Here is a 26,436-nt window from a genome sequence, read left to right as displayed (position 1 = left end):
CTTTTGCAATGGTAAAGTCATGCCAGGAAACCCAACCACTCCCCTTATACTGTCTTCAAGTTTTCTCCCACCCCATCCCCACTCCAACAATAGCCACTACCCTGCATACTCACTGAGAGCCACATAGACGATGTTGAAGGCGAAGACATAGATGGTGAGGAGGGAGAGAGAAAGGATGAAGAGGTAGAAGTAGCGGTAGTTCCTCTTTCCAACACAATTCCCCACCCAGGGGCAGTGATGGTCGAAGCGCTCTGTGAGGGGGGAAAAGAGAGAATCTAGTGCCAATGCCTCCAAAACACAATAAAACCCCACCATTCACATTTGAATAACTAATTCAAAGACCCCAGGATTATTGCCTACTTTAATTGAAAACAAAACAAACAAACAAAAAAAAAACCTGGTTTCTATTTTTCACAATGTTTTCATAGCCATCTCATTTGATCCCCACAATCACCCTGGAAGTTGAGCAAAAGACGATGTTATTTTCCATATTTTTCCAATGAGAAAACTAAGGAACTGAGGGGTTCAGTGATCTGTCTCACTACCAGTTAATAGCAGAAACTTTTTTCCCCAGAGAAAAACCTTAGTAGACGGGCCTACTAAGTTCAGGAAGAATAACTAGGTGAAAATGGCCAAGGAAATTTTGAAAAATTAGTAGTGTGGTTTTTCTTAACCTCCAGTTAGTAAAAAACTATAAAACTACAATACTTGAAGTGATGTGGCATAGCTTAATGAAAGGTGCCCAGAAACAGACTCTAGAATATATAAGAATTTACTGTCTAATAAAGGCAGCATTACATATTCAGTAGTAGAAGGAAGTGTTTTTCCATAAACTACTCAGACAATTGGCTATTTGGTGGAAAATAAGGTTAGATTTTTTCCCATCTCAATACACTGGTACCTCAGTACTCGTCATTAATTCATTCCAGAACTCTTGATGAGTGCGGAAACCAAGGTGTACCTAACAATAGAGCATTTTTTTTCTTGCAGGGTGGCATCATGACTCATACAATTCTAGCAAGAGTGATGAGTCCTGAACAAGTGCTAAGTGTTGAAACATTTTTTTCTCATCAAAATGTGACAAGTGCAGGGTCTGATGAGTTCTGAAGCTGATGAGTACTGAGGTATGACTGTATTTATAAAAATTCATTCCAGATGAATTAAAGAGTTAAAGGCAAAAAAAAAAAGTAAAACCATAAAATAACCATAAAGAATAGATGAACATTTATCCTACATATGGAATACTTTCTGAACATAAAAGTAATGGGGGAAAAAACACAGATGACAAAGAAAAATAGACTTAACTCAATAAACTTTAAAAAATATTTTACATATGTTAAAAATACTATAAAGAAAATTAAAGAGAAAAAAACAGTAATGTATGTAAATTTTGTACCTTAGTATATGAAAAGTTCTTACAAATCAATAGTAAAGTACAAATACTCCTTCAAAAATAGTCATAGGGAAAAATAGATAGTTAATAAATGCCATATAAATATATATTTTAGCCATGCCAGGTAGCTCAGTTGGTTGGAACAGTGTCCCAATATGCTAAGATTGTGGGTTCGATCCCCAGTCAGGGCACATACAAGAATCAACCAATGAATACATAACTAAATGGAATAACATCTCTCTCCCTCTTTCTCTCTTTCCCCCTTCCCCTTCTCCTTTACCCTAAAATCAATAATTAAAACATTTAAATAAAGAAATATGTTTCAATGTTTTCAGATTCAATAATAATTCAGTGTAAAAATAAGAACATAAAAATAATATCCAGCGCTAGGTAGAATAAGGTACAATGGACACTCTAATACACTGTTGGTGGTAGTATAAATTGAGAGAACCTTTCTGGAAAGAAGTTTAGCAGAAATCAAGACTCTTAACAATGCTCACCCTCCTTTAGCACAATAAGTCAATTTTCAGTAATTTCTCATAAGGAAATAGAGATATGTACAGAAATTCAAGTTCAATGTTTTTAATTAAAATTTTATTGTGGTAAAATATATATAATATAAAATTTGCCATTTTAATCATTTTTAAAGATTTTATTTATTTTTAGAGAGAGGGGAAGGGAGGAAGAAAGAGAGAGTGAGAAACATGATTGTGTGGTTGCCTCTTGCACGTCCCCTACAGGGGACCTGGCCCACAACCCAGGCAGGTGTCCTGACTGGGATCTGAACCAGAGACCTTTTGGTTCACAGGCCATCACTCAATCTACTGAGCCACACCAGCCAGGGCTTTTTAAAAATTATTTTTAAGTGTACGATTAAGTGGCATTAATTACATTCATAATGTGTAACCACCACCACTCACTACTTCCAAAAATTTCCATCCCCCCCCTAAAGAGAAACTCTGTACCCATTAAACAGTAATTCTCCATTTTCCCCTTTCCCCAGGCTCTGGTAACTTCTAATCTTCTTTCTACTTTTATGAATTTTCCTACTTTAGGTATTTCATGTAAGTGCAATCATGTATGTCCTTTTGTATGTGGCTTCTTTCACTTAGCATTATGTTTTCACTCAAGGTTTATTCACGTTGTAGCACATATCAGCACTTCATCCCTCCTTATGACTGAATAATATTCCATTGTATGAATATATCACATTTTGTTTATCCATTCATCTGTTGATGGACACTTGGGTTGTTTCCATCTTTTGGCTATTGTGAGCAATGCTGCTGCAAATACTGACATACAAAAATGTTTGAGTCTCTGTTGTCATTTTCTTTGGTATTATTATGGACAGAATTGTGCACACCCCCTGAAATTCATATATTGAAGCCCTAACTTCCAATGTGACTGTAGTTGAAAATAGGGTTTCTAAGGAGGTAACTAAGGTTAAATGAGAACATAAGGGTGGGGCCTTAATCCTATTAGAGTAGTATCCTTAAAAGAAAAGGACAGGATACCAGGAGTGCAAAAGCACAGAAAAACATGGACTTTTGAGGACACAACAAGAAGGTGGCTGCCTCCTGTAAGCCTAAGAAGGAGGCCTCACCCACCAGATATCAATCCTGCCAACACCTTGCTCTTGAGACTTTTAAACTCCAGAACCGTGAGAAAATTAATTTCTGTTATTTAAGCCACCTAGTCAGTATATTTTGTTATGCTGCCACAAGTAGGATAATAATAGGTATATACCCAAGAGTGGAATTGTTGGGTCATATGAATTCTATACTTAACTTTTTGAAGAACTATGAAACTTTTCCACAGTGGCTGAACCATTTTACATTCCCAATAGAAATGTATGAAGGTTCTAATTTTACTACATCTGTAAACTAAATAATTTTGAGACTTCTGCCAAGATGGAGGTGTAGGAAGATACACTTTGTCTTCTCACACAACCAAATGAAGGAAAACAACATATTTAAAAACAAAAAATAACCAGAACTGCCAGAAAATAGAACTGTATGGAAGTCTGACAACCAAGGAGTTGAAGAAACATTCATTCAGACCAGTAGGAGGGGCAGAGACTGGCAGCCAGGGCAGAGAGGACAGCATGTCAAGGCAGCAGCTGGAGGACCGGTCACGTGAGGTGGTGGCTGGTGGACCAGGTGGTCCCAAATTTGCATGCAGATAGCCAGGAAGAACAATTGGGGAATGAGACAGACCAGGCAACCTAGGGTTCTGGCTAGGGGAAATAAAGCCTCTGGCAGTAAAAACCTAGGGGGTTGCAGCAGCAGGAGAAACTCCCAACCTCACAGGAGAGTTCGTTGGAGAGGCCCACAGAGTCCTAGAAGGTACACAAACCCACCCACCGGGAATCAGCACCAGAAGGGCCCGATTTGCTTGTGGGCAGCAAGGGAAGTGACTGAAAGCCAGTGGAGAGCTGAGTAAGTGGTATTGTTTCCTCTCAGACCCCTCCCCCACAGACAGCACCACAAAGCAGTGACATGGGTTGCCCCACCCTGGTGAACACCTAAGGCTATGACCCTTACAATGTAACAGCTTCTTGAAGAGAAAAAAAATATGGCCCTAATGAAAAAACAGATCAAATATCTAAAAATAGAACTAAACAATGAAGAAATAGCCAACCTATTAGATGAAGAGTTCAAAACACTGGTAATCAGGATGCTCACAGAAATGGTTGAGTATGATCTCAAAATGGAGGAAAAAGTGAAGGCTATGCAAAGTGAAATAAAGAAAAATACACAGGGAACCAACAGTGAAGGGAAGGAAACCAGGACTCATCAACAATTTGAAAAAGAAGGAAGAAATAAATATTCAACCGGAACAGAATGAAGAAGGAAGAATTCAAAAAAAAATGAGGAGAGGCTTAGGGACCTCCAGGACAAGTTTAAACATTCCAACATTCAAATCATAGGGGTACCAGAAGGAGAAGAGGAAGAGCAAGAAATTGAAAACTTACTAGAAAAAAATAATGATGGAGAACTTCCCTAATCTAGCAAAGGAAATAGACTTCCAGGAAGTCCAGGAAGCTCAGAGGCCCAAAGAAGAAGGACCCAAGGAAACACACACCTTGGCACATCATAATTACATTACCCAAGATAAGAAGAGAATCTTAAAAGCAGCAAAAGAATGGAAAGAGTTACATACAAAGCAGCTCCTATAAGATTATCAGCTGATTCTCAAAAGAAACCTTACAGACAAGAAGGGGCTGAAAAGAAGTATTCAAAGTCATGAAAGGCAAGGACCTACATCCAAGATGACTCTATCCAGCAAAGCTATCATTTGGAATGGAAGGGCCAATAAAGTGCTTCCCAGACAAGGTCAAGTTAAAGGAATTCATCATTACCAAGACCTTATTATATGAAATGTTAAAGGGACTTATCTAAGAAAAAGAAGATCAAAAGTATGAACAGTAAAATGACAACAAACTCACAACTATCAATAACTGAACCTAAAACAAAACAACAACAAAAACAAACTAATCAAACAACTAGAACAGGAACAGAGTCACAGAAATGGAGATCACATGGAGGGTTATCAGCAGGGAGGTGGAGGGGGACAATGAGGGATACAGTACAGGGAATAAGAAGCATAAATGGTAGGTAGAAAATAGACAAGGGGAGGTTAAGAATAGTATGGGAAATGTAGAAGCCAAACAACTTATGTGTATGACCCATAGACATGAATTAAGGGAGGGGTACAGGGCAGAGGGGAATAAAGGGAGGAAAATGGAACAACTGTAATAGCATAATCAATAAAATATATATATTTTTAAATTAAGTAATTTTGATTACAGCATTAAAATAATGAATAAAATGGAATTATGAATAATATCTAATGAAAGGAAATTGCCTAAATAAACTAGACTATAACCATATGGTAGATTATATAGTCACTAAACTAAAATATTTTAAAAACATGTATTAAAGATATAAAAACATGTTTAAGATATAATGTTAAGTAACAAAGCCAGCAATAAAAACTCTATCATGTGTGATCTAATTTTGCAAACAAGAGTGAGAATGGAAGGAAATACAGCAAAATGGAAAGTGAATTTGAGTTTAAGTTTTATTTATACTTTCTGTACTCTCCATATTTTCTACATTGAAAATGTATTATTTTAATGAACAAAAAAGGCACAAATAAAATACATGGTCTGGCACAAATAACACCCATTTTTATTATAAATTCTTTTATTACAAAATCATAAGCATGTAGTTCTGTAACATAACAAATTCATACTCAAGCACACCATATGACATTTTAGGTGAAATGTTCAAATTAAAACTATAAATTTTTACACCCATATTATTACCCTACCAACCACACTCAAGCAGGCATTACTTCTGCTGGACCCTATATATCATTTTTAAAAAACAATGAACTGTGTACTGTCAAAAAAATAAGGCAGTAAGAATGATACATCTCCCAGTTAAAGGGCTACAATATATCTTTTCAGAAAAGTGAAGTAAACTGGAGAAAAAATTGACATGTTCAAGCCTTACCCTAAGAAAACTTGCCATATAAAAACATTGGAAATACAGATTTATATGGATATGCTTTTATTGTATTTTAAATCACACTTTTTTCTAATAAAACAAGCAATATGTGCTCATTGTAGAAAACTTGAAAAAATTTTAAATGAAGGAAATGATGTCACTCATAATCCCACAATCTATAGATAACAAGATAAAAGAATTCTAAAGCGTTCCTTGAATATCTCTTTATACATATTTATATTTTTTAAATGTGTAACTGAGATCACACTATACATGTACCCTATCTTTTGTTTTATTTCATTTCACTTTTTGGTATAAGGTTTTCCCATGAAAGTTCACTGCATAAATATCCCACAATTTATTTGACCATTTGTCTACTGGTGGACAATTATTCATTATTATAATAATACTGAGGTAAATATTTCCATACCTAAAATTTTACCACATTCCTGATTATTTCCTTAAGAATTTCTAGAAAGATAATCACTGACATCAAAGGGTATACATGTTTTAAGGCTTTTATAAATCTTATTAGGTTGCTTTCCAAAATGTTTGTTCCAATTAACACTCCTAACAATGTAGCACTAAGTATTATCAGGTTTCCTTTGCTGATTTTCTAGATTTAAAAATATCTTATTTTAATTTTTCTTTCGATATTTAGTAAGGATAATTAAAACAAATTTTTTTAGATTTTATTTATTTTTAGAGAGAGGGGAAAGGAGGAAGAAAGAGAAACATCGTTCAGCTGCCTCTTGCACACTCCAAACTAGGATCCAGCTCACTACCCCAACCAGGAGTTGAACCAGCAACCTTTCAGTTCACAGGCCAGTACCCAATCCACTGAGTCACACCTGACAAACCAAAGTTTTTTGATGTTAAGTAGCTAATTGTATTTTCTGTTTTATAAACTCCATATTTCCACTGAAATGTTAGTGCTTTAAAAAAAAAACACCTCAATTTGTCTATGTTTTTTATATTTAAGAATATTAATGAGATAAAATTCTTTATGAAAACCCTCACATCAGATCTTCTTGAAATGTCAACTTTTCTGTCTCATTTTAAATGGATTTCAATTTATAAAAATCCTATCTACAAAAAAAGAAAGAAATAGTTGTGTAGTGTTAACTTTTAATGTTGATTTAAAAATAAAGTGGGCCAACTTAAAAAAATCCTATCTACATATAGTTTTTTTGCCACATAAAATAAGATACATCTTTTCAGCCTTTGTCTAAAGAACTGACTGAGAAGAGGAAAGTAATGTACACAGGTCTGATCCATGACATATATAAAGAATGCTGGATGTATGTCTATTGATAGTATAAGGAATTGTACACATATGCCTATTGATACACATAATTACTGACTGTTTCTGATCTTTCCCAGGGCTCAGCACACAGTAGACAGTGATTAAAATTAAGCCACACACATGCAGATAAAGGCACAGATACATTTGTTATGCACACACCTATACCTGCCAACCTTGCAGCAGCAGCAAAGAAAGAAGAAATCAGGGTTTGGAAATCATGCATGTTCCATCTTCATCTCTTACTAATTATATGAGTCCACACAAAGGTGCTCATCTATTTCCTTATCTGTAAAATGGGAATAATACCTATCTCATGGGGTTCTTAAAAGTCTTAAATAAGAGAAAGGGAAAACACTTCACACTGTGCCTAATGTATAGTAGGAATTCAATAAATGCTAGGAATTCTCTCCTTGGGAACACTACTTCTTACAAGGCCCTTCCTACCCTGATGCTGCCCTCCAGTGGACTAGGGTTCTCCTCCCACTATGTAAGGTTGGTTCCATTTGAAACAGGTCCAATAGAGGAACAATCTAGATTTAAAAATCAGGCCATTTATTTTCCCATTTACCAAAAAGGTATTTTTTTTTATTTAGACTGGAAGATATTTAAATTCCAATTTGACCTATAGAAGTACAGTTGACACAGTTGTTCAGAAGCTTGTTTCCTATCTAATTCTATGTTCTCTATCTATTCCTACTGATTTTTCCAAGAAAAAGTTACCTTGACCCTCCTCTTCAACTCAGCCTTTCCCCCAGACAATGCCTTAGTGGTTTTACTCACCCACACAGTTGTCACAGATACTGCAATGGGATGCCCGGGGAGGCCGAAAGATCTTGCATGTATAACAGTATTTCAGCTTTACAATCTGGTTGTTTATCTGGAAGTTCTTGATACGAGGGGGTGGTCGCTGGCCCTGAGGCACTGCACCGTTGGTAGCTTCTGTAAATCAGTAAGACAGTTAACATCACAGCTAGCCATTATTTGAACCCAAAAGTCTCACCATTTTTCCAAAAGCAATGGGAGTAATCAAAGGTTCCTTAGGCCCACTGTCTTCTCCAGATTATCATTTTCAGAATAGACTCTCAACATCAGAGTGTCCCCCACAGATTCCATTGAGTTCCACACAATTCTTTTTTGTGTATGTGAAAAAGTATTTCTTCAAGTTTTTGGCCAATTACAAAGAAAACAATTCATAAAAGAAGAAATAAAAAGGCTAAAAAACATGAAATAAAAACAGCCAACTTCACTCATAATGAAAGAAATAAAAATTAACACAAAGATACCATTTCCACCAATAGTATTAACAAATATTAAGATGAATAAAAATATTCAGTGTTGGCAAAAATGGGGAGAAGGTATTTTTATACATTACCAGTGAGCAATGTGGCAGTGGTTACCAAATTTTTTAACACATTTATTTTTTGACCCAGAAATTCTACTTCTAAGAACCTATCAAAATTACAAAGAGATATACAAAGGATGTTGACACAAGGATATTTGTCACAGAGTTCCTTTTAATAGTGAAAAACTGAAAATAACTTCAATGTCACAATAAGAAATCAGTTAAGTAAATTATGATACATGCATAGGATGGAGTAATATGCAGCCATTTAAAATGGTGTAGGTGAGTGAATGATGACAGGAAAATATTCACAATATATTGCAAAATGAAAATGTATGCTGAACAGCAACATGTATAAAAGGATATTACCTTGCAAAAATAAAATATATGCACAAAGAAGGCTGCTAATACTTAGAATCAGAAAAACAATTTTAAAATAAGAGTAATACATGTGTATTATAAAACTTTTGGAAAAAAACAGAAAACATAAATAAGAAAAAATAAAAATCACTGTCAGTCTCTGAACTCAAGGGTATTCATGCATTTTGGTGTATTTTCATTTATCTTCTCTTAACAGATAAACATTCAAGATTTTTTTAAATTTGAGATCATGTTATAAATGCAGTGTTGTACCTTGTATTTTTCACTTAAGATTATACAGTAAACATTTTTCCATGATTTTTAATTTTTTTCTGAAAACATTATTGACAATATGATATTCCACTTTATAGATGTACTATTATTTATGTAACCATTCCATACTGTTGGGCAATTAAGTTGCCTCTAGTTTTTTACTATTAAATTATACTGCATGCAAAAACTTAAAATATTACAAATAAAGCTAAATCTCCTTTATCATCACCCCAATCCCAATCCCCTTTCCTCCCTCAAGAATATATTGATGTGTTAAAATTAATTTCTAAAACATACAGAAGAAAAAAGCATGTTGAAATCTGAGCAGTAACAAGAAATTGCTGGCATTAAAATAGCTAGGCCCATATTAAGAAGAAAAAAGGAAAAGAGAAAAATGTTGCACTAAAAATCTTTCTACATTAATTTGTATAAATCTCTGTTTATTTCCTTTAGCTAAATCCTGAGAGAAGTGGAATTACTGGGTCAAAGGTTTTGAACCCTTAAAGCCCATATTACTATTGCCAAACTGCTTCCCAACAGATTGTATCAATTTGCACCATGCCTATCTGCAGCATATGAGAGTGCCTGTTTCATTACACCCTCGCTATGCAGGTTAATTCTAAAAACAGAATATTTTTCAATTCATTTTGATTTTAAAAATATCTGCCATATGGAACCTTTTTCCCTTTTTTTGTGGAGTGGGGTGGATGCTGTGAAATCAAACAATAAGTGTGTCACAAGTCTTAAAACGATGAGGAGGGCCCTGGCTGGTGTAGCTCAGTGGATTGAGCACAGGCCTGTGAACCAAAGCATTGCTGGTTCGATTCCCAGTCAGGGCACATGCCTGGGTTGCAGGCCATATCCCTAGTATGGGGTGTGCTAGAGGCAACCACACATTGATGTTTCACTCCCTCTCTTTCTCCCTCCCTTCGCCATCTCTCATAAATAAATAAATAAATAAACAAACAAACAGGACGAGGATGGCTATTCATTAGCGGATATGAGTACCAGCATACCACCTTAATATTCCTTTGTGTGTACTTTATATAAAGGCACCTGTAAGATAGAGTTCATGGTTTGCCCTCCCTATGAAGTGCTATGATGCAAGGGAATCACCTATCTTCAACAGATTCTGCAACTTTAAGCGAAACAACATATAATGAAACTATTTTTACCATAGGCTAATTAATATAAGCAAGAGTTAAGTTCCTATGGCACCTCATCCATGTTATAACAAAACTATGTTGAACAATACGGTGTTATTTGAGGACCTGCTATAGGGCTGAATGCTGAATGTAAGTTGACAAAAACTTGCTAGCATAAAAATAAACATATATATGAGTATTAACTCAAAACTGCACTCTTCTATCAAGAAAAGCATGCTAACAGTAAATGAATGGATCCAAAACTATGGTACATTTACACAATGGGATGCTACATAGCAGAAAGAAAGAAGGAGCTCCTACCCTTTGTGACAGCATAGATGGAACTGGAAAGCATTATGCTGAGCAAAATAAGCCAGGTGGTGAAAGACAATTACCATATGATCTCACCTATAAGTGGAACCTAATCAACAAAACAAACAAGCAAGCAAAATATAACCAGAGACATTGAAATTAAGAGCAAACTGGCAGTAACCAGAGGGGCAGTGGGAAGGGATAATGAGGGGAAAGGGGTGAAGGGTTTTCAGGAACAACTATAAAGGACACATGGACAAAACCAAGGAGGGTGGGATCAGGTTTGGGAGGTGGGGATGGCTGGGGTGGGGGGAAAATGGAGACAACTGTACTTGAACAACAATAAAAATACATACATACATACATACATACATACATACATACATACATAAGAAAAGTGTGCTAAGTGCAGAGGTCACATGAAGAATGGCTCAAGCCTGGAGCCCAGGCCCAGTGATTTGGCAAAACAGAGCTAACCTTGCTAAGGAAACTGTTGTGACATTCAAGAGACAAGTCAAGGCACTGCCTTGAACTTCACTTTCTCCATATGTTAATAGGAAGGGGGTGATAAAAGAATAACCCAGGTGGAGAAAAGACAGCACTCACAACTCTCCCTCCCAATCTTGTTCTTAACTACCTCAGCTGTACTGGGTCTCCATGAACTCCACCTGTACCAACACACCTCTGCTTTCTTCCCATCACTCCCATCCATACCCAGAGAATGGGTGAAGAGGTGAGGGGATTAAGAAGTACAAATAGGTAGTTACAGAATAGCCCTGGGGATGTATAGCAAAGTATAGGAAATGGAGTAGCCAAAGAACTTATATGTATGACCCATGGACATGAACAAAAGTGTGGGGATTGCCTGAGAGAGTGGGGGATGAGGGTGGAGGGGGGCATATGGGGAAAGTCAGGACACTGTAATAGCATAATCAATAAAATGTAATTAAAATAAAGAAAGAAAGTACACAAACTAAACAAAGAAAACCATAAAAACTTTATTAATGGGTATAAAATTCAATCTGAAAATACAAAAGACATACTATTTTCTTGGATAGGTAGATAACATTATAAAATGTAGATTTCCTCAAAAATAATTCATAAATGTAATGAAATACCTATTAGAACTCCAATAGGTTTGTGTTTTAAATAAAATAAAATATTAAAATCCAAAAAATCAAACACATACCTTAAAAAAACTAAAGGCTAACCACAGACTGGTGCTCAACTCATGTAGCATTTAGTCTTATAAGTCCTGCGTCCCTTTCTTCTACTCTTTCTGGCTTGCATACTGACTCAAGCTACTTGGGTACATCAGACTTGAGAACAATTTAGGCAGGTACTGCTGCCGGGTCTAGTGGGCTCATAGTGCTTGCTAGTACTGGCATCACAGCCTTCTTTCTGAGTGTGAGCTCCCAAAACATCCCTCCTCTAGCCCTGGGATGTTCTGCTTCAATTCACAAAGCCACCCTGGCTCCTGAATAGTATAATACTTTATCTCTGTCCCAAAGGGTCCTACCTTGAGCTGCAGACTACTCTGTAATGAACCTATAACTGCTTCCTACCATTCCTAGAGTTCTCAATTGTTCCTGGCACTACAACTGGCCCCTGCCACCTTGTATGTTCTCCTATAGAAAGAATTCTTGGTCAAGGGCCCATGAATGTGCTTCAAAAGTTCTATGAATCCCTGAAACTAAATCCAAAATTATGTGTCTGTGCATGCATGTAAAAATATTTTGATGAAGAAATGGTTTATAGCTTTCATCAAGCAAAATCAAATGAGTTGATGACTCCCAAAGATTAAAAGAAATCCCATCCTCTTGGGAACAGTGCAGCAGACCTTGAAATGCAACCCAACACAGGGAAGAAGGAAGCATATGACTTTCAAACCTTGCTATACTTGTCTTAGCAAATTCACAGGATGATTATGATCTCAGATTCAGGGTCTCAGAGAGAAAAGCCTAGAAATGATTGCTAATCTGCAACCACTATTATAATTCCATTCTATTACTAACTAAAGCCACCCCCTGCACAGTGTGTTGCCAGCTACTTAGAAAACTCACCTATCTCCATTTCTATGAAAGCTGCCTCATCTGGTAGGGCTCGAGGGATCACTCCAGGGTCACTGAAGCTGGTCCTCAACAAGGTAGCCATGGAGAACAGGAAGAGCATGGCGGCAAACACAGGGATGGCAGGAGACAGCTGGACAGCTAGGTAACGGCATCTGGAGAAAGCAGGCAATTGAACATTTAGTTATACCTACCCTATATTGACCATGAATCAATATGGTAACCACAATAAAATATGCAGTACCTTGAGAGCACGGACTATGCTTTTTAGTTTGCTTGAATCACCAAAAACTCCTAACGTATGGTTCTGTATATAGTGGGAGCTCAAATATTTAATTGATTGGTGCCACCTATAACATACAGAAGAGAGTCTCAAGGGACCTCCCATACCCCTAAGTCCAGTCCCTCCTGTCAGCCTGCTGGGAGTTATGTTTCCTCTGTGCCTCAGGAAAGGCTTATAACTTTTAGCGTGAGGGAAGCAACTGAGCCTGGACTTGCAAGTAACACAGGTTGCTCTCACTCTGGAAATGTCTTGAGCTTTTCATACTCACCCCATATGGCATCAGGCCTGAGCTCCAGGAAGAGGGAGGAAAGATGACCAGTTATGGAGCAAGGTCCCAGTGTCAGACACAGAGTATGTCCGGCACACTTCCATGCCAATAAAAAAGTTCCAGGGCTGCTGACTGACTTTGCAACATCTATTCCTCTTCCTTCCTCAATTAGCTCAGCTAGTAGGTGACTAGTAGCCATAGGGAAATAAGGAAATTGTATCTCCTGAGCACCCCTTCCCAACATCATGTTTGCTCCCCTCTTTCATCCAAATTCACCTGAAAGGCCATACCTCTTCCTTTCTGGTCATCCCAGCCCTACTCATCTGTTAAATCCCAGAGACATCAATGCTATCATTGTCATCATTACAACCATAATTTACTGAGCACTCACCATATGCCAGACACAGTACTAAGCTCTTTATATGCATGAACTCATCCAACTTTCATATGAAATCTATGAGATAGAGTCCATTTTACCTGTTTGATAGATGAAGTCTCTGGGATTTAGAGAGATCTTGCCTCCTCCAAAAGGCTTATCCTAATCTGCATTAATCTCTCCCTTCTCTGTCCCTGTTGTCCTCAATGCCAGAGCCTTGTATTGTTTCCTAGCTGTTTCTTACTATATTTACCTCATCTCCCCCAATTGGATTTTATAAGAGCAAGAACCTTGTCTTTTTGTGGAAGGAATGTGTGGGTTTAAATTTTGGCTCTACCAACTTCTAGTTGGGTAAATTAGTTAACTTCAGTCCCCTTACCTGTGAAATGAGGATAATAATGGTACTTCATGGGGTCATTCTGTGGACCAAATGCATGAATATAAATAAAGTGCTTAGAACTGCACTTGACGCAGAGTAAATGCTAAGTAAATGTCAACTACTAACATTATCATCATGGTTCTTTATCTCCAAGAGCCTAATACAAGTTTGGGAATAAAGAAGCTATCAACAAATACTTGTTGAGTAAAACTGAATTTCAAACCAAATAAACTGGAGCATGTGATGACAGTTATCACTGACCTACGAAGAGATATCCTCTTGAAGGCAGACTATAAGTAGATAAACAAGGGCCAGAGGGAGAGCAGAGAAAGTAAGCTAAGGAACAAGTCTTACTTCATTGGCATGGGGATCAAGCCATTCTGAGCAAACATTTAATCACAGGTTGTACACACACTGCACTTTGTACACCCCCACATGATCCTCCCCTGATCCCTGCCACACACACAACTCCACAGGGTAGGTGGCAAACCAACTGTAATGTTAGGTTGAGCCATTTGCCACGAAGATGAACATATGTAGTGAACTTGCAAAATGATTTTTGTGGCTTTTTGTTTGTTTGCCTGCTTATATTTTTTAAACAATTGTTGGTTGCTTTTGTATGATGTACTTTCTTCTAAACACCAAGGGTAAGGGGAAATATTTGGAGAACTCAAGGATCTGGCCAAATGAATTCAGGGTAATTAAGGTCTTTCGAGTATCACAAGCTTGTGGAGTATCTTGCACTGTTCCCCTTCACTGGTACAGATAATCAAGAATTAAATTCAGAAATGAAAGTCATCCCCACTTGTCAGGGGCACAAAGACCACAGGAGAAACACAAGTCTCCATTTCATGAACAAGCCAAGTGAAATCACCACACTAACAGAAATCAGCTATCTTCCTAAGATTATTCTTGAAAACAAAGAAGTAATGTCTCTAGGACTCAAACTGCCATGGTGTACAGTCTCCACCTGAGAGCCATCTGATTGGACATCAAAAGTTTAAATTGTTTTATTATAAGGAAAAGCTACAGAGAGAGTAGAACAAACACACACATACACACACTGTCGCCCATGCACACACACAAAATTAATGTTGCCCTCATGCAAAGAACTCACCCAACTTAGTTTAACTAAGTCCCCTTCCAACAGCTGCTTGTCAATCAGACAAAGAACAACTTAGATTTGAATTACGCTACACCATCACAGATAAAGGTCTCTGTAATCTCCACACAGACTATCTTCTGCACCTGCTAAAACAATCCACTTTGTATGTCAACAAGTACACAACAGGCCCATTGTATTATTCTCCAGAGATGAGGCTACTAGCAGCCAGTTGTCACTAGTGAATGTGGCTGGGAAGGCAGATGTGGAACCAGCAGGCCTTTCTACTCTGACTAAGGAGAAACTTAGAGAGCCAGCAGCTAAGACTGTTTTGAACTACAACCCATCATGCCTGTCTTTAATAGTTATAATCAAAAATATCTCCCTAGGTTAGTCACATCATGGCAGTAAGCTAGAGATTTATCTGTGACAGGAATAAGCTATGTGAAGATTTGGTAGTAATTTCCCAACATCAACCTCAAAAGTCAGGAATATCCTGAAACATCACTAATTTGTATTAAAAAAACCGATCTGACATTCACAAATATAAGCTAACTGGTTTTGAGACTCCCTAGTACTTTCCATCAGTATCACCTCTTGGAATAATGACATCCATACACTTCTGGAAACAGAGCTCTCCTTTGTCTTCAAAGTTTCAAGAGGCTTTCTCCTTTCTAGGGGCTTAGAAGTTGCTTTTCTCTCTTATGAATTTCATATGTATAACCATGTCCTCCACTAAGTCTTCATTTCTGCCACCTGAAGAGGCATCATCCTTTTAAGTCCTTTTCTACCAACTTCTTGATTGGCCTCAGGAAATAGCTGGGCTTGAAGACTTGACTCTCACATCTGCCACAGACCACATGGTGGTACTGACCAGCAGTAACCAGCAGTGCCAGGCTGGGCTGGTGTGTCATGTACCATCCCCCATCCTTAGCATGCTACTTCATTGGAGGGACAATGATAATGACATGGACTTCAATTCACATGAAAAAAAATCAAAAGAGATTCATGAATGGAACCAGTAAGGAACCAGACAGATTCCATGGCAGGGTTCTGCCTCACAGACTGGCAGCATGGACCGATTATCTATATAATACTCTGCTTCTAAGTCTCCCTAATAGCTTTCTTGGTACGTTTTTTTGTTGTTCCCGTTGATCAGTACACTCAATCAACATTTATGGGTCTAACAAATGCGGAACAAGAGAAATGGGAGTTAATTTTGTTGTGGAAAACATAACTAACATATAAAACAGCTAAAGAATAAGAGAAGACTAATAACCCATGTTAAAATAGTATTTCAGACTCTAAGGACTATAAATGGTTACAGAAGAGCTCTCTTGGGAAGCTGGTGGCTGATTGAAACTGCTCCCAAAGCAGCTATTAAGGGTGACTTTAAGGAATAGCTGTGCTTGCAACAGCAGGAAGCACCTGAGGATTACAGAAAGCCCCACAATGGCCCTTGGTCCCATGTAATAGAAATAAGCTTCTGCTATAAGTCCTTCCTGATATGGACAGCTGTCTGTCCTCTTACATACTGACTACCTCTAGGGTACACTAAACATATAGAACTACCCATGAGACTGGTTCAAGTTTCTTCTGATGGCGCTTAGAGTCTGTTGAGGGATAAGTTTCTTTGGATAGTGAAAACATAATTTAAAACCAGCCTCCAGATTTATTGCTATGTGAAGGTCAGAGTAAAATGCATAACCCTATTTTGCTCCAGTAGCAACAGGGAAAATTAACCAAAGAGGATGTTTTCAATTCTGAGGCAATGAGCCATCCTCTTACTGAAGGCGGCCAAAGTCCCCATTCAAACCTGCTAAGTAGTCACCAAATTTTAGTTATAATAACAAATTTAACATTTGAATTATAACAAATTTCAATTTTAATATACTCCTGCTCAAGAACTTATAACAATTTCCTGTTGCCTATTATATTAAGCCCCAAACTCCACAGGTCAGTATTCCAAGACCCTCCATCAACTGGTCATATCTAATCAACATCATAAGATTCTTGTCTTCTCATTGCTCCATTCTAGAAGTATCCTCCTAATTACCCTGAATTCACTAGCTTCTTGCTGTTGCAAGAGGCATAAGGTGCCTCCTTTGTTCTTAAACACAATATCCTCTAAGGGGAAAGATTTAGGAGGTCTCCTCCCTCCCTCAATAAACACCTCAACTGACTTCAGCATGTTGGGGGACACCCCTGTTCTTTGTGTTCACTTTATCCAAAATAGAAAATCACTACACTCAATTAAGACTCATTCTGAAAAGATAGGAGATGCATTCAATGGGGATTGACAGCGTGAAATTCATTACCACTAAAAGTAGTAGAGGCTGAAATATACAGATAAATTCTGAATGACAGAACCACAAGGAATTGTTAAAGGAAAGCACACTATTTGGGAAACATAACCCAACCATTCTCTAGGAATGTGCTTTATCAGGAAGTTGAGCTTAGCTAAGAACAATAACAAATTGATAACAAAGAGGCAAATATTCCTTTCTAAAACTGTCATTTGGTTGGCCAAGTCACAAACAGAATCTTAGGCTAGATGAAGCGCAATACTGAACTCCTACAAATCAATTCTCTAGAAACTGTTTTCTTGGAGCCCTGGCTGGCGTAGCTCAGTGGATTGAGTGTGGGCTGCTAACCAAAATGTCGCAGGTTCTATTCCCAGTCAAGGTACATGCCTGGGTTGCAGGCCATGACCCCCAGCAACCACACATTGATGTTTCTTTCTGTCTCTCTTTCTCCCTCTCTTGCCCCTCTAAAAATAAACAAATAAATAAAATATTTTTTTTAAAAGAGAGATTTCTTCATAAAAAAAGAAAAAGAAAATGTTCTCTTGGTTATAGATCATGATAAAGTCACTTTGTCCTCTTCCCAATCTCACCTAAGAAACTTCAGGAACCTGGGCCTTGCACTACAAACACAGATATTCTGTCATGCCAGAGTTTGGCTTTGGTTTGCATAGCCCTGTGTCTCCTCAAACCTGGTAACTTTTTGTTATCAGATTGCATTTTCTCTTCCATTTTTTTTCCTCAGGACATGGTGTCCCTTTAATCAGGATCACCCACAGAGTAACAAAGTAGGGAGAACTGCATTGCTTAAATTTTTCTCTGAGCCATCCTCATCCTGGCAGCAGGTCTTAGGAATGGTCATGAGGTGATAACCCCTCAGAACTCACAAAAGTTACTTTCTAGGTCCACCCTTAGAGATAGGCTTCCCTAATCCTGCAAGGCTATCAGAATATCATGCCAGAATTCTGTCAAAATTTCACAAAGACAAGTTCATTTTCTAGGAGCCTGAGCTGGGGAAGCCCAAATAACCTAGATGCCACTAGGTAACAAACACTAGCTACCAATAACCAGATATATGCTGTTCTGGCATTCAGCACTATGTACAGCTTTAGTAATCTGAATATCTTCAGGATTCCACACTCAAAAGCTAACAATGAAACAAAAGGCTAATTGATCTTGATGAAGAAACCTCGCTTACGTGAGCCTGCTTTCCTCACCTGCTAAAAGGATGGAGACAGTCTCCAAGATACCTTCTACCTCTATTATTCTATGATCCTGTGAGTCAAGATTCAAGGCTGTTACATTTTAATTGCATCCAGGATGTATTAATTCTGTAACATTTACTGACTACCTACTTTATATAAGGCCTGATGGAGGACACTGTGGGGGTCACACAGACATGGAAAATAGTCCCCGATATTGAAAGAGTTCCAAGTGCAATAACCATAGAATTCAGAAATATAGGAAATATCAGGGCAACGTCTTGGGAAGGAGTGGCAGGTACCATGTCCAGCCACAAAGGTGGCAAGAAGTGCCTGAAGCAGCCCAAGAAGCAGGTCAAGGAGATGGACGAGGAAGACAAGGCATTCAAGCAGAAGCTAAGAGAGGGGCAGAAGAAACTTGAGGAGCTAAAAGTGAAGGCTTTGGAGAAGGGCCCCCTGCCCACAGGTAAAATTAAGAAATCTGGCAAAAAATTCCTGAGCTGTTCCTTGTGCCTGGGGCTGTGGTGATCCTTCATTCCATTCCTGTTTTAACATCTGGATTCCCTGTCATAACATCTCTTACCACCTATAGCTAGAATGAAGTGTTGTCTTGGAGCCTGTTGTTGTACATTTAAGAATAAACTTTTGTAAAAAAAGTTATAATAGTCATGCAGTGGCTCATCTCTTTAGTTCTTCTCACTCTGCCATTTCAACCTTAATTGTGCGGTCAGAGTAAACCCAGGACAGAATCCTGTCAAAGTGTGTTCTTCAGTCTTTGTTCCTTCCAAAATTCTGTATCACATTTCTGTATCAGAAATGAGTTGGAATTAAACCAACTCATTTGAAATGGCAAAAAAAGAGAAATGTCACATGATTACATGTTAAATGAGTGGTACGTACAATACAATTAGTCCCACAAATGCAGAAATTACTAAAAAGATTTCCTAAAGGAGGGCTTAAGAAGGGACTTGAAAGAGCGGTAGAATTTGGAGGGAAGTGGGACAAGTACTAAGCAGTGCTACAAAGTGTTTTTCAGTTCATCCAGGTAAATGACTCCTCTGTACATCAAAAGCAGCCATGAGGGTCAGTCCAATAAAGTTTGATAGTGCCTTGATAAGATTTCTTCTATATACAGCACAGTGAGGCATAAGTGCTTATAATAGCAGCAAACTGCTTCTACTTCAGTGGTGAAGAGTCACATAGTCATTCTTGCCACAAGAGAAGTCTGGGGACCTTGAACCCACTAGCAATCTAGTCACACAGTTACAAGAGGCATCTAAGAAGCTGATTTCAGAAAACAGTGCACTTGGTCTTTCTCCAAGCTTTAGCAGGAAGTGGAGCTGGACAGAAATACCACAATCACCTTTCAGTTGCTGGACAGCTCACGGGTTGCCAGCATCATTCTGGCTCTAGTGTCCTGACATTTCTGGCCAAGCTGGTGGCTATGTGGTCATCATATGAGCTGAACAGTGTTTGGGCTAAAAGGACTGAGAAGAGTTCACGTGCTCAAAGCTGAAACTGGCAGGTGTACTCACATTGCCTAGATATCTCATCCTAAGAATAAATTGGGAAATCCTTTTTTTTAAGCACCATACAATTTTTCACTGGTTTTAAATTCAAATACACTTACCATAGAAATAATTATACTTAAATACATAAACATATTTAAATATAGCTATCTACCTATACTTTTCTAGCCTCTCCTTTTCTATGTTTGTGTATTTGACTCTTCCAGACAGACACAGGAGTTATATAGAATTTCAATAGAGCTGCAAGAGGCTTAATGACAATCTAGCCCAATTGCCCATCCCGGGCAAAAATCCATTCTGTGACAGCAGCCCTGAGAGATGGCCACCCAGCTTCTTTAGAAACACTTCTAACAATACAGAGCTAACTAACTCCTGGATGAAAAACATGTTTTCATTCTATGCATTCAAGCTACTGTCTGTCCACTGAAAATTACAGGCCCCTCCTTTGACAAAACGTGCAAAGGCAAACTCCAAAAATAAAAAGATTTCTACTGACACTACCAGCACTGCATGTTTTTCATCAAGGGGCACCCACATCCCTGACCAGATTTCTCAAGCCATCTGGCCGACTCAGGACTGTGCCACGGGCAGTCATAAATCAACTCACGCTTGTTCTTAAGCACCTCCTGCAGGTAGGACCCTGTTACTAAAATGCAGATCCAGATGTGCCTCAGAATATAGACTATCTTCCTCAAGGCAAAAATGCAGCAGCCAGCGGAAGTGGAGTCTCAGCTCCTAGATAGTCTGAGGATGAAAATAAACAGCCCTTTGTCACCCTCGCCTGCCTGAAGAGAGGGGACTAGATCAGCTAACTTTATGAGGTCTCCCTGAGTTCTAATACTAATGAAGGAACCCATATTCTGTCTCCAGACCCTATCTGCCACTGTGTGGTTGGTAGTAAATTACAGACTCCAAAGAAGACACAAGGCAGTCACCACCTAGAGTATCTGTGTGTCTGTATATCACGTATAAACACACAATTCACAAATACAGTGAAAAGGATTCCTCACCAGGGTCCTCTCCCCTTTGGTCAGAGTTATACTTCCCCATTCCACTCCTCGGCTAATACATTTACTTCCTTCTCCTCCCCCTTCTCCCTCCCCTAGCCCTCCCCTCAAAAATATTTATTACGCCCTGACTAATGTGGCTGAGTGGATTGAGTACCCGCCTGCAAACCAAAGGGTCACCGGTTCAATTCCCAGTCAGGGCACATGCCTGGGATGCAGGCCAGGTCCTCAGTAAGGGGCACGCGAGAGGCAATTACACATCAATGCTGCTCTCCCTCTCTTTCTCCCTCTCTTCCCCACTCTCTAAAAATAAATTTTAAAATATTTTTTAAAAATAAAAAATAAACTTAAAAATATTTATCGCACAGACAGCTTGAATTCTGGGAAGTTTACAAACAACCTCATCCTTCATATCCGAGGGCAAAGCATGAGAAATAATTTGGGGGAAAAATCATCTTGGTAGAAAATTCAAACTGCCTCTGTCAAACTGTAACTTGGCTAATTATAAGCTTCATCCTAGAGGCAGTTTTCTTCAGAAGCCTTCAAGGTCTAAGTGCTATAGATCCAAATCAGACTCTGTGTGGCTCCCAGAAACAAAAAGGGCCAAATACCAATAGCTCCAAATTTCAAGTTCCCTTGGCCAGTCAAACCAGAGCTATCTTGAGCTCAGAATTACCAGCTCTCTTAGGGTCTGGAAACAAATCTCATTTCTGTTTCGAATTATTTCAATCACAAAAAAAATTAACTCCAAGGCAAAAAGGATGGAGGTGTGGGCAAAAAAAGCTAGTGATTCAGCAGGGGATGAAGTAAAAGGAAGAATGACAGACAGCAAAGTTCAGCTCTGCACTTCCAAAAAGGAAAAAAGCAGGAATAAAGCAAAGAAAACTTGGAAAGATAGGCCAAAAGAGGGGGAAAATTTTGTGACATTATGCATATGCCTACCTAACTGCACGTGCTCAGTTGTGTACACACACCTTTAGCCATGAAACTCAAATTGGAAAGCAGCTAAGAAACTGTGATCAAACTGCCAGACTTTGCCAAATACCTCACAAAGTTGATGGCAGCAAAAGTGCCTTTCACAAAGAGTTTTTCTGGCCTTACTTTCTTAGTCCTGTTATAAATTGGGCCCCCTTCCTCTCTTCACTATTACTCAAGCCAGCTTCAACCATCAAGAAGTCTAGCAAAACAACTAAAAAAAATCTCTCTTGATGCACCGGGAAAGCCTGAAGCCCTTACAGAAGGACAAAAATGAGCCCCAAGAGTCCAGAGCTCATTTTAACTATCCATGAAGGCTGGCCAAGGAGCTTCCTGCCACAGCATAGGAACTCCACTTCCAGGTTATCCATGTACATGAACTACAGCAGGCTCAAGTCAGGTGTCGCTTGCAATCAACGCACACTTCTTGGGTCCTCAAGGCCCTTCTCATAATAACTCCAAACCAATTAATATTGCTCCCATCTCCAGAGTGTACAGCATTCTCAGTACAATCAGCAGTGCTGCGACAGTACCCTAGAATCCAACTAGCCACCTCCCTAGCTAGGTGGTGTACACAGACTTTGAACAGTGGCTCTACAACTGGCTATTACATCACAGAAAAAATGGTAATCAAACACACACAAAATAGAGAGTTGTTTATGTTGAGTGATTCAGAGTAAAAGAAGGAGCAGCTCACACTTAATAAGCACATATGTGCCACACACACAGCTAGTTTCCAGCATAGCTGAGGCTGGAAGCAATCTGCAGATTCCCTATTCAGCTGGCTTTTCAAGTACACAGCTAGCTACAAGATACAGAGCTGAGCCCTAAAACCATAGGACCCAGAGTAACAGAACAGGTGAGTATGGTGGGGTGGAGTTATGACCACAAGGGGTGCCACTGAGCTTAGGAGGGGTGGGGAATAGGCAGTCTATAACTAAGCACCTAAGGAGACTACTGAAAGGGGGAGGTGAGCAATAAAGACAAATTCCTTTATTTCCCAAGTGTGCCAGGAGTAGCCCCATATCAACGTTATAATATTGGCATCAAAGGTCTCAGTCTTTTTAGGCAACACATACTCTGCTATGAGCATAAAGCAATGAAATCAGTTGGCATGATCTATAGACACTGTTCAAGAAGACAGTGACAACCATCCAAGCACCTCCCACAAGCTCCCCAGAAAAAAGATTCTTCCCCTAGATTCAAAATAATCATTGTCAGGCAACTCTACTCAATAGGTACTCACTCGAAGGCGAAGAAGAGTGTACATGTCCCCAGGATGAGGAAGAGGGTCAAGTAGAAGATACCCTTTTGCCGGGCCATCATGACGCGGCCATCACAGCAGAACGTGTTCCTGCCTGGGAGTTTCTCCCATTTCCGTGTCACCTTCTTTCTTACCACCATCACAGACATGATTGGAATTCCTGCTCCAAATGTACTTTGTGATTACAAGATAGAAGAAACGGAAGTTGAGCCCAGCTTTAAAATCACGTTTCCTGCTATTGCTGCCACTGGGTCAAACATCATCAAAAGTCCAATTTCCAAACCTAAGAAAAAGGAAAAATATGAGGCGGGAATATTAAAATTAAATGTAACCCTCTTTTTCCAGAGGCAGACGATAAGCCTAAAAGGGTGCAGGGTAGGGAAGTGGGAAAAGCTTATTTCCAATCTATGTTTGTCCTGTGAAAGGAGAAAAGATTAAAGGTTCTCAAAAAGAAGAAGGTGGAAGTTAGTATATCTTCTTAACAAATAAACCCCCGTGCTTCCAATATAATACTGATGATTTGTCCATCATAGAACCTTGGAGCTAGAAGGGTTTTAATAGGTAATGACCCAATTAATTGGTTAGAAATTAGCAAAGTGAAGACCAAAGAGAGAAAATAACTCATCCAGGGTCACACAACCACAAAGCTAAGCAAAGAAAACACATCTGCAGACTCTCAGCCCAAGGCACTTCCCACTATACCACATTGTTCTATAATCATCATTAACAGGACTAAAAATAATAGTATATTTCTGTCCTTAAAGAGCCATTCCCTCCCCTCCTCCATTTCTTCACCTTCTTTCTTCAATTAGCCACTCATATATGAACCACACCAGGGAAAAAGTCACCCTCTGGAAAGGTTAGGAGGTTTTGGACACTCTGGACATATACCCAGGTTGTATTTACTCAAAACAGATTTCCCCTAATCAAACCCATGATAACTTCCTGGGTCTGGGAAATGAACCAGTCTTGCTGGTATAGGCTAGCCTAACATTTGTGGGAATCTTGATGAAACCACATCACAGACCTGCAGGTGGAAGGCTGACTTAAGCAGGAGAGGTTCTGGAACGGTTGGAGGCAGGGAGGTGGCAGCAGTAAAAAAACTGTCATAAAGGTGTTTTCTGGGACATTTCATAAGTACCATCTCTACCTGGTATCCTGAACCCTCAGGCCAAGCCTTTCTCAACCATTGCCACTCTTCTCATACTCTCAAGTGTAGTGCTGTGGCCTCTGTTTACTGACACAACAAGCCCCATGCTGGCAGGACTGAGGCGGAAGTCTGCAGCCCAACTGACTGATGAGAAACAAGCAACTTGAAATTATTCCCCAGCTGGAGAAGGCAAGGGTCCAAAAAGAGACTAGGCAATGAGTCCAGCAATCAGAAAGTAGAAGGCTTCAGAAAGGGGAGGGGGCTCCAAGGTGCAAAGAACACTTCCTTTGTGTAAAACTAACCTGGAAAACAATCTCGTGATAACCTGGCCCAGAGGGAGAAGAGACCAGGAAGGGGATCCGGGCCTGAGAGAACAAAGATCAAAATCCATCCAGAACCAGCGACCGGCCCACCCGCTGGGGGCCAAGGCCTGAGTCCAGGGCAGGCAGCGGGTGCGGCCTCAGGAGGCCCGCCCCATCTCTGCCACGCAGCGGACCACCGCCCCAGGCAGCTTGGGACTCGCGCCATCTCACTCGCTCGTACACATTCACACACACGCCCCGCCACGTGTAGTCACCCCGGTGGGGGCTCCACTGCTGGTGACCTGAGCGGGACAGTGCCAAGGTCCACGCGTCACGATACAGCGGAGGCACTGGCAGTCCACCAGGCAGCGGAGCCCAGGAGACCCCAACCCCCACCCCTTGTTACCTGAACCTGGGAGCCCAAACTCGCCGGGGACTGACGGCAGGAAGTGGACATTCCCAGGGGACTGCGCCGGCTGGCCGAGGTGGCAGCGACTTCTCCTCCCCAGCCAAGAGGCTGCCTCCTCAAGACAAGGAGCCCCTATGATCGGGGCCCTAAAACAGCTGTGGCAACCGCCCACTGCTGGCGGAATGGAATGCTCCTCACGTCACCAAGTCGTTCCAGTAGTTGCTCGTCCTCCATTGGCTGATCAACCTCAGTATCTCTGCCCTACCACCCCTACTCCAAACTACCATTGGCTACTCCGAGCGCCACTCAACGGTGCCTCCGCCCCACTCCCCCACCCATCTCCAGGCTTCGTGCCCACCTGCCAAGCGTTGCTATTCTCCCTTTGGGGTCTAATCGCCACTACGTCAAGCATCACCTTCTATTAATACAGTTACACAGAGATGGAGGTGAAGGATAGTTTAGATAAGACAGGGGAGGACTAGGGACCAGCCTCCCCTCCACACACACAGCGAGACGTTGAAGCGGCACTGGCTCACAGATCCGGGTGTTCAACCCAAACTGGATCCGCCCTGGGCCTCTCCTGCCCTACTTGCATGAAAGCAAAGGCGACTCGGAATTTTACTCCTTCGAAACAAAACACACAAATATAAAAAGGAACTTGAAGGCGATAACTATCCCCAAGAACATAGAATCATTTTTGCAGCACTGAGAACAAATATTGACAGTAAGGAAGTTGGAGAAAATCTACTGACAGGGCATAAATTCATCCAGGTAGGTAACTAAGTAAAGACTGCCAAAAAGGTTGAAAATTACTGTTTGCTTTGCAGAGTTTATGGGGAGGGGGGGAAGCCGGAATCCAAGGCAGAATCCCCACTCACGAAGCACGTTGTTTCTTTTCTTCTGCTCCCCTCCTCTGTAGTTGCTGCCACAATGAGCTACTGCTACTAATCCCAGGGAGTCGCATCCTTTACAAGTTTGGAGTAGGGAAAATAGTTCAGAATCATGGCCTTGATATTATACAACTGGACTTTAAGAAGCACTGGGTTTCTTTCCACTTGTATGGCTCTGGGCTTCCAAATAAATATAAGGGGAAATATGAAAAAGTTCTGAAGGTAGCCTCTTTTTCCCTGTCACACTTGGGGAGAATGTCTAGGTTGCCAGCTGTTTTCCTGA

The 26,436-nt window shown here is 39.8% G+C and overlaps 2 protein-coding genes across 3 annotated transcripts in view; one reads left to right on the top strand and one right to left on the bottom strand.

The window, feature by feature from the left end:
* ZDHHC9 (zinc finger DHHC-type palmitoyltransferase 9) overlaps positions 1 to 25,459 on the bottom strand; it is a 36,402-nt gene extending 10,943 nt beyond the window's left edge. The window contains exons 1-5 of one of the 2 annotated variants that reach the window (XM_045852200.1): positions 25,261 to 25,459; positions 23,385 to 23,685; positions 12,709 to 12,869; positions 7,994 to 8,152; positions 114 to 251 (exon numbers count right to left, since the gene is read on the bottom strand). In XM_045852200.1, coding sequence (XP_045708156.1) covers positions 114 to 251; positions 7,994 to 8,152; positions 12,709 to 12,869; positions 23,385 to 23,551 — 625 coding nt within the window. In that variant the 5' untranslated portion in view covers positions 23,552 to 23,685; positions 25,261 to 25,459. The remainder of the gene's footprint in view (positions 1 to 113; positions 252 to 7,993; positions 8,153 to 12,708; positions 12,870 to 23,384; positions 23,686 to 25,260) is intronic. The other variant, XM_045852199.1, reaches the window with a different exon arrangement.
* Positions 18,931 to 19,155, top strand: LOC123827768 (translation machinery-associated protein 7-like). The gene has a single exon (XM_045852201.1). It carries the CDS (start codon positions 18,931 to 18,933, stop codon positions 19,153 to 19,155), a length of 225 nt encoding a protein of 74 aa, XP_045708157.1.
* Positions 25,460 to 26,436: the final 977 nt, after the last annotated feature.

The sequence above is a fragment of the Phyllostomus hastatus genome, unplaced genomic scaffold (genome assembly GCF_019186645.2).
Source record: "Phyllostomus hastatus isolate PE091 unplaced genomic scaffold, TTU_PhHast_1.1 phas_contig_90, whole genome shotgun sequence".
Lineage (NCBI taxonomy): Eukaryota > Metazoa > Chordata > Mammalia > Chiroptera > Phyllostomidae > Phyllostomus > Phyllostomus hastatus.
Note: the sequence above shows the minus strand (reverse complement) of the source record. Positions and strands in the feature narration are given on the sequence as shown.

Excerpts from the sequence above, each read along its gene's own strand:
- LOC123827768 (XM_045852201.1), top strand. The coding sequence starts at position 18,931 with ATGTCCAGCCACAAAGGTGGCAAGAAGTGCCTGAAGCAGCCCAAGAAG.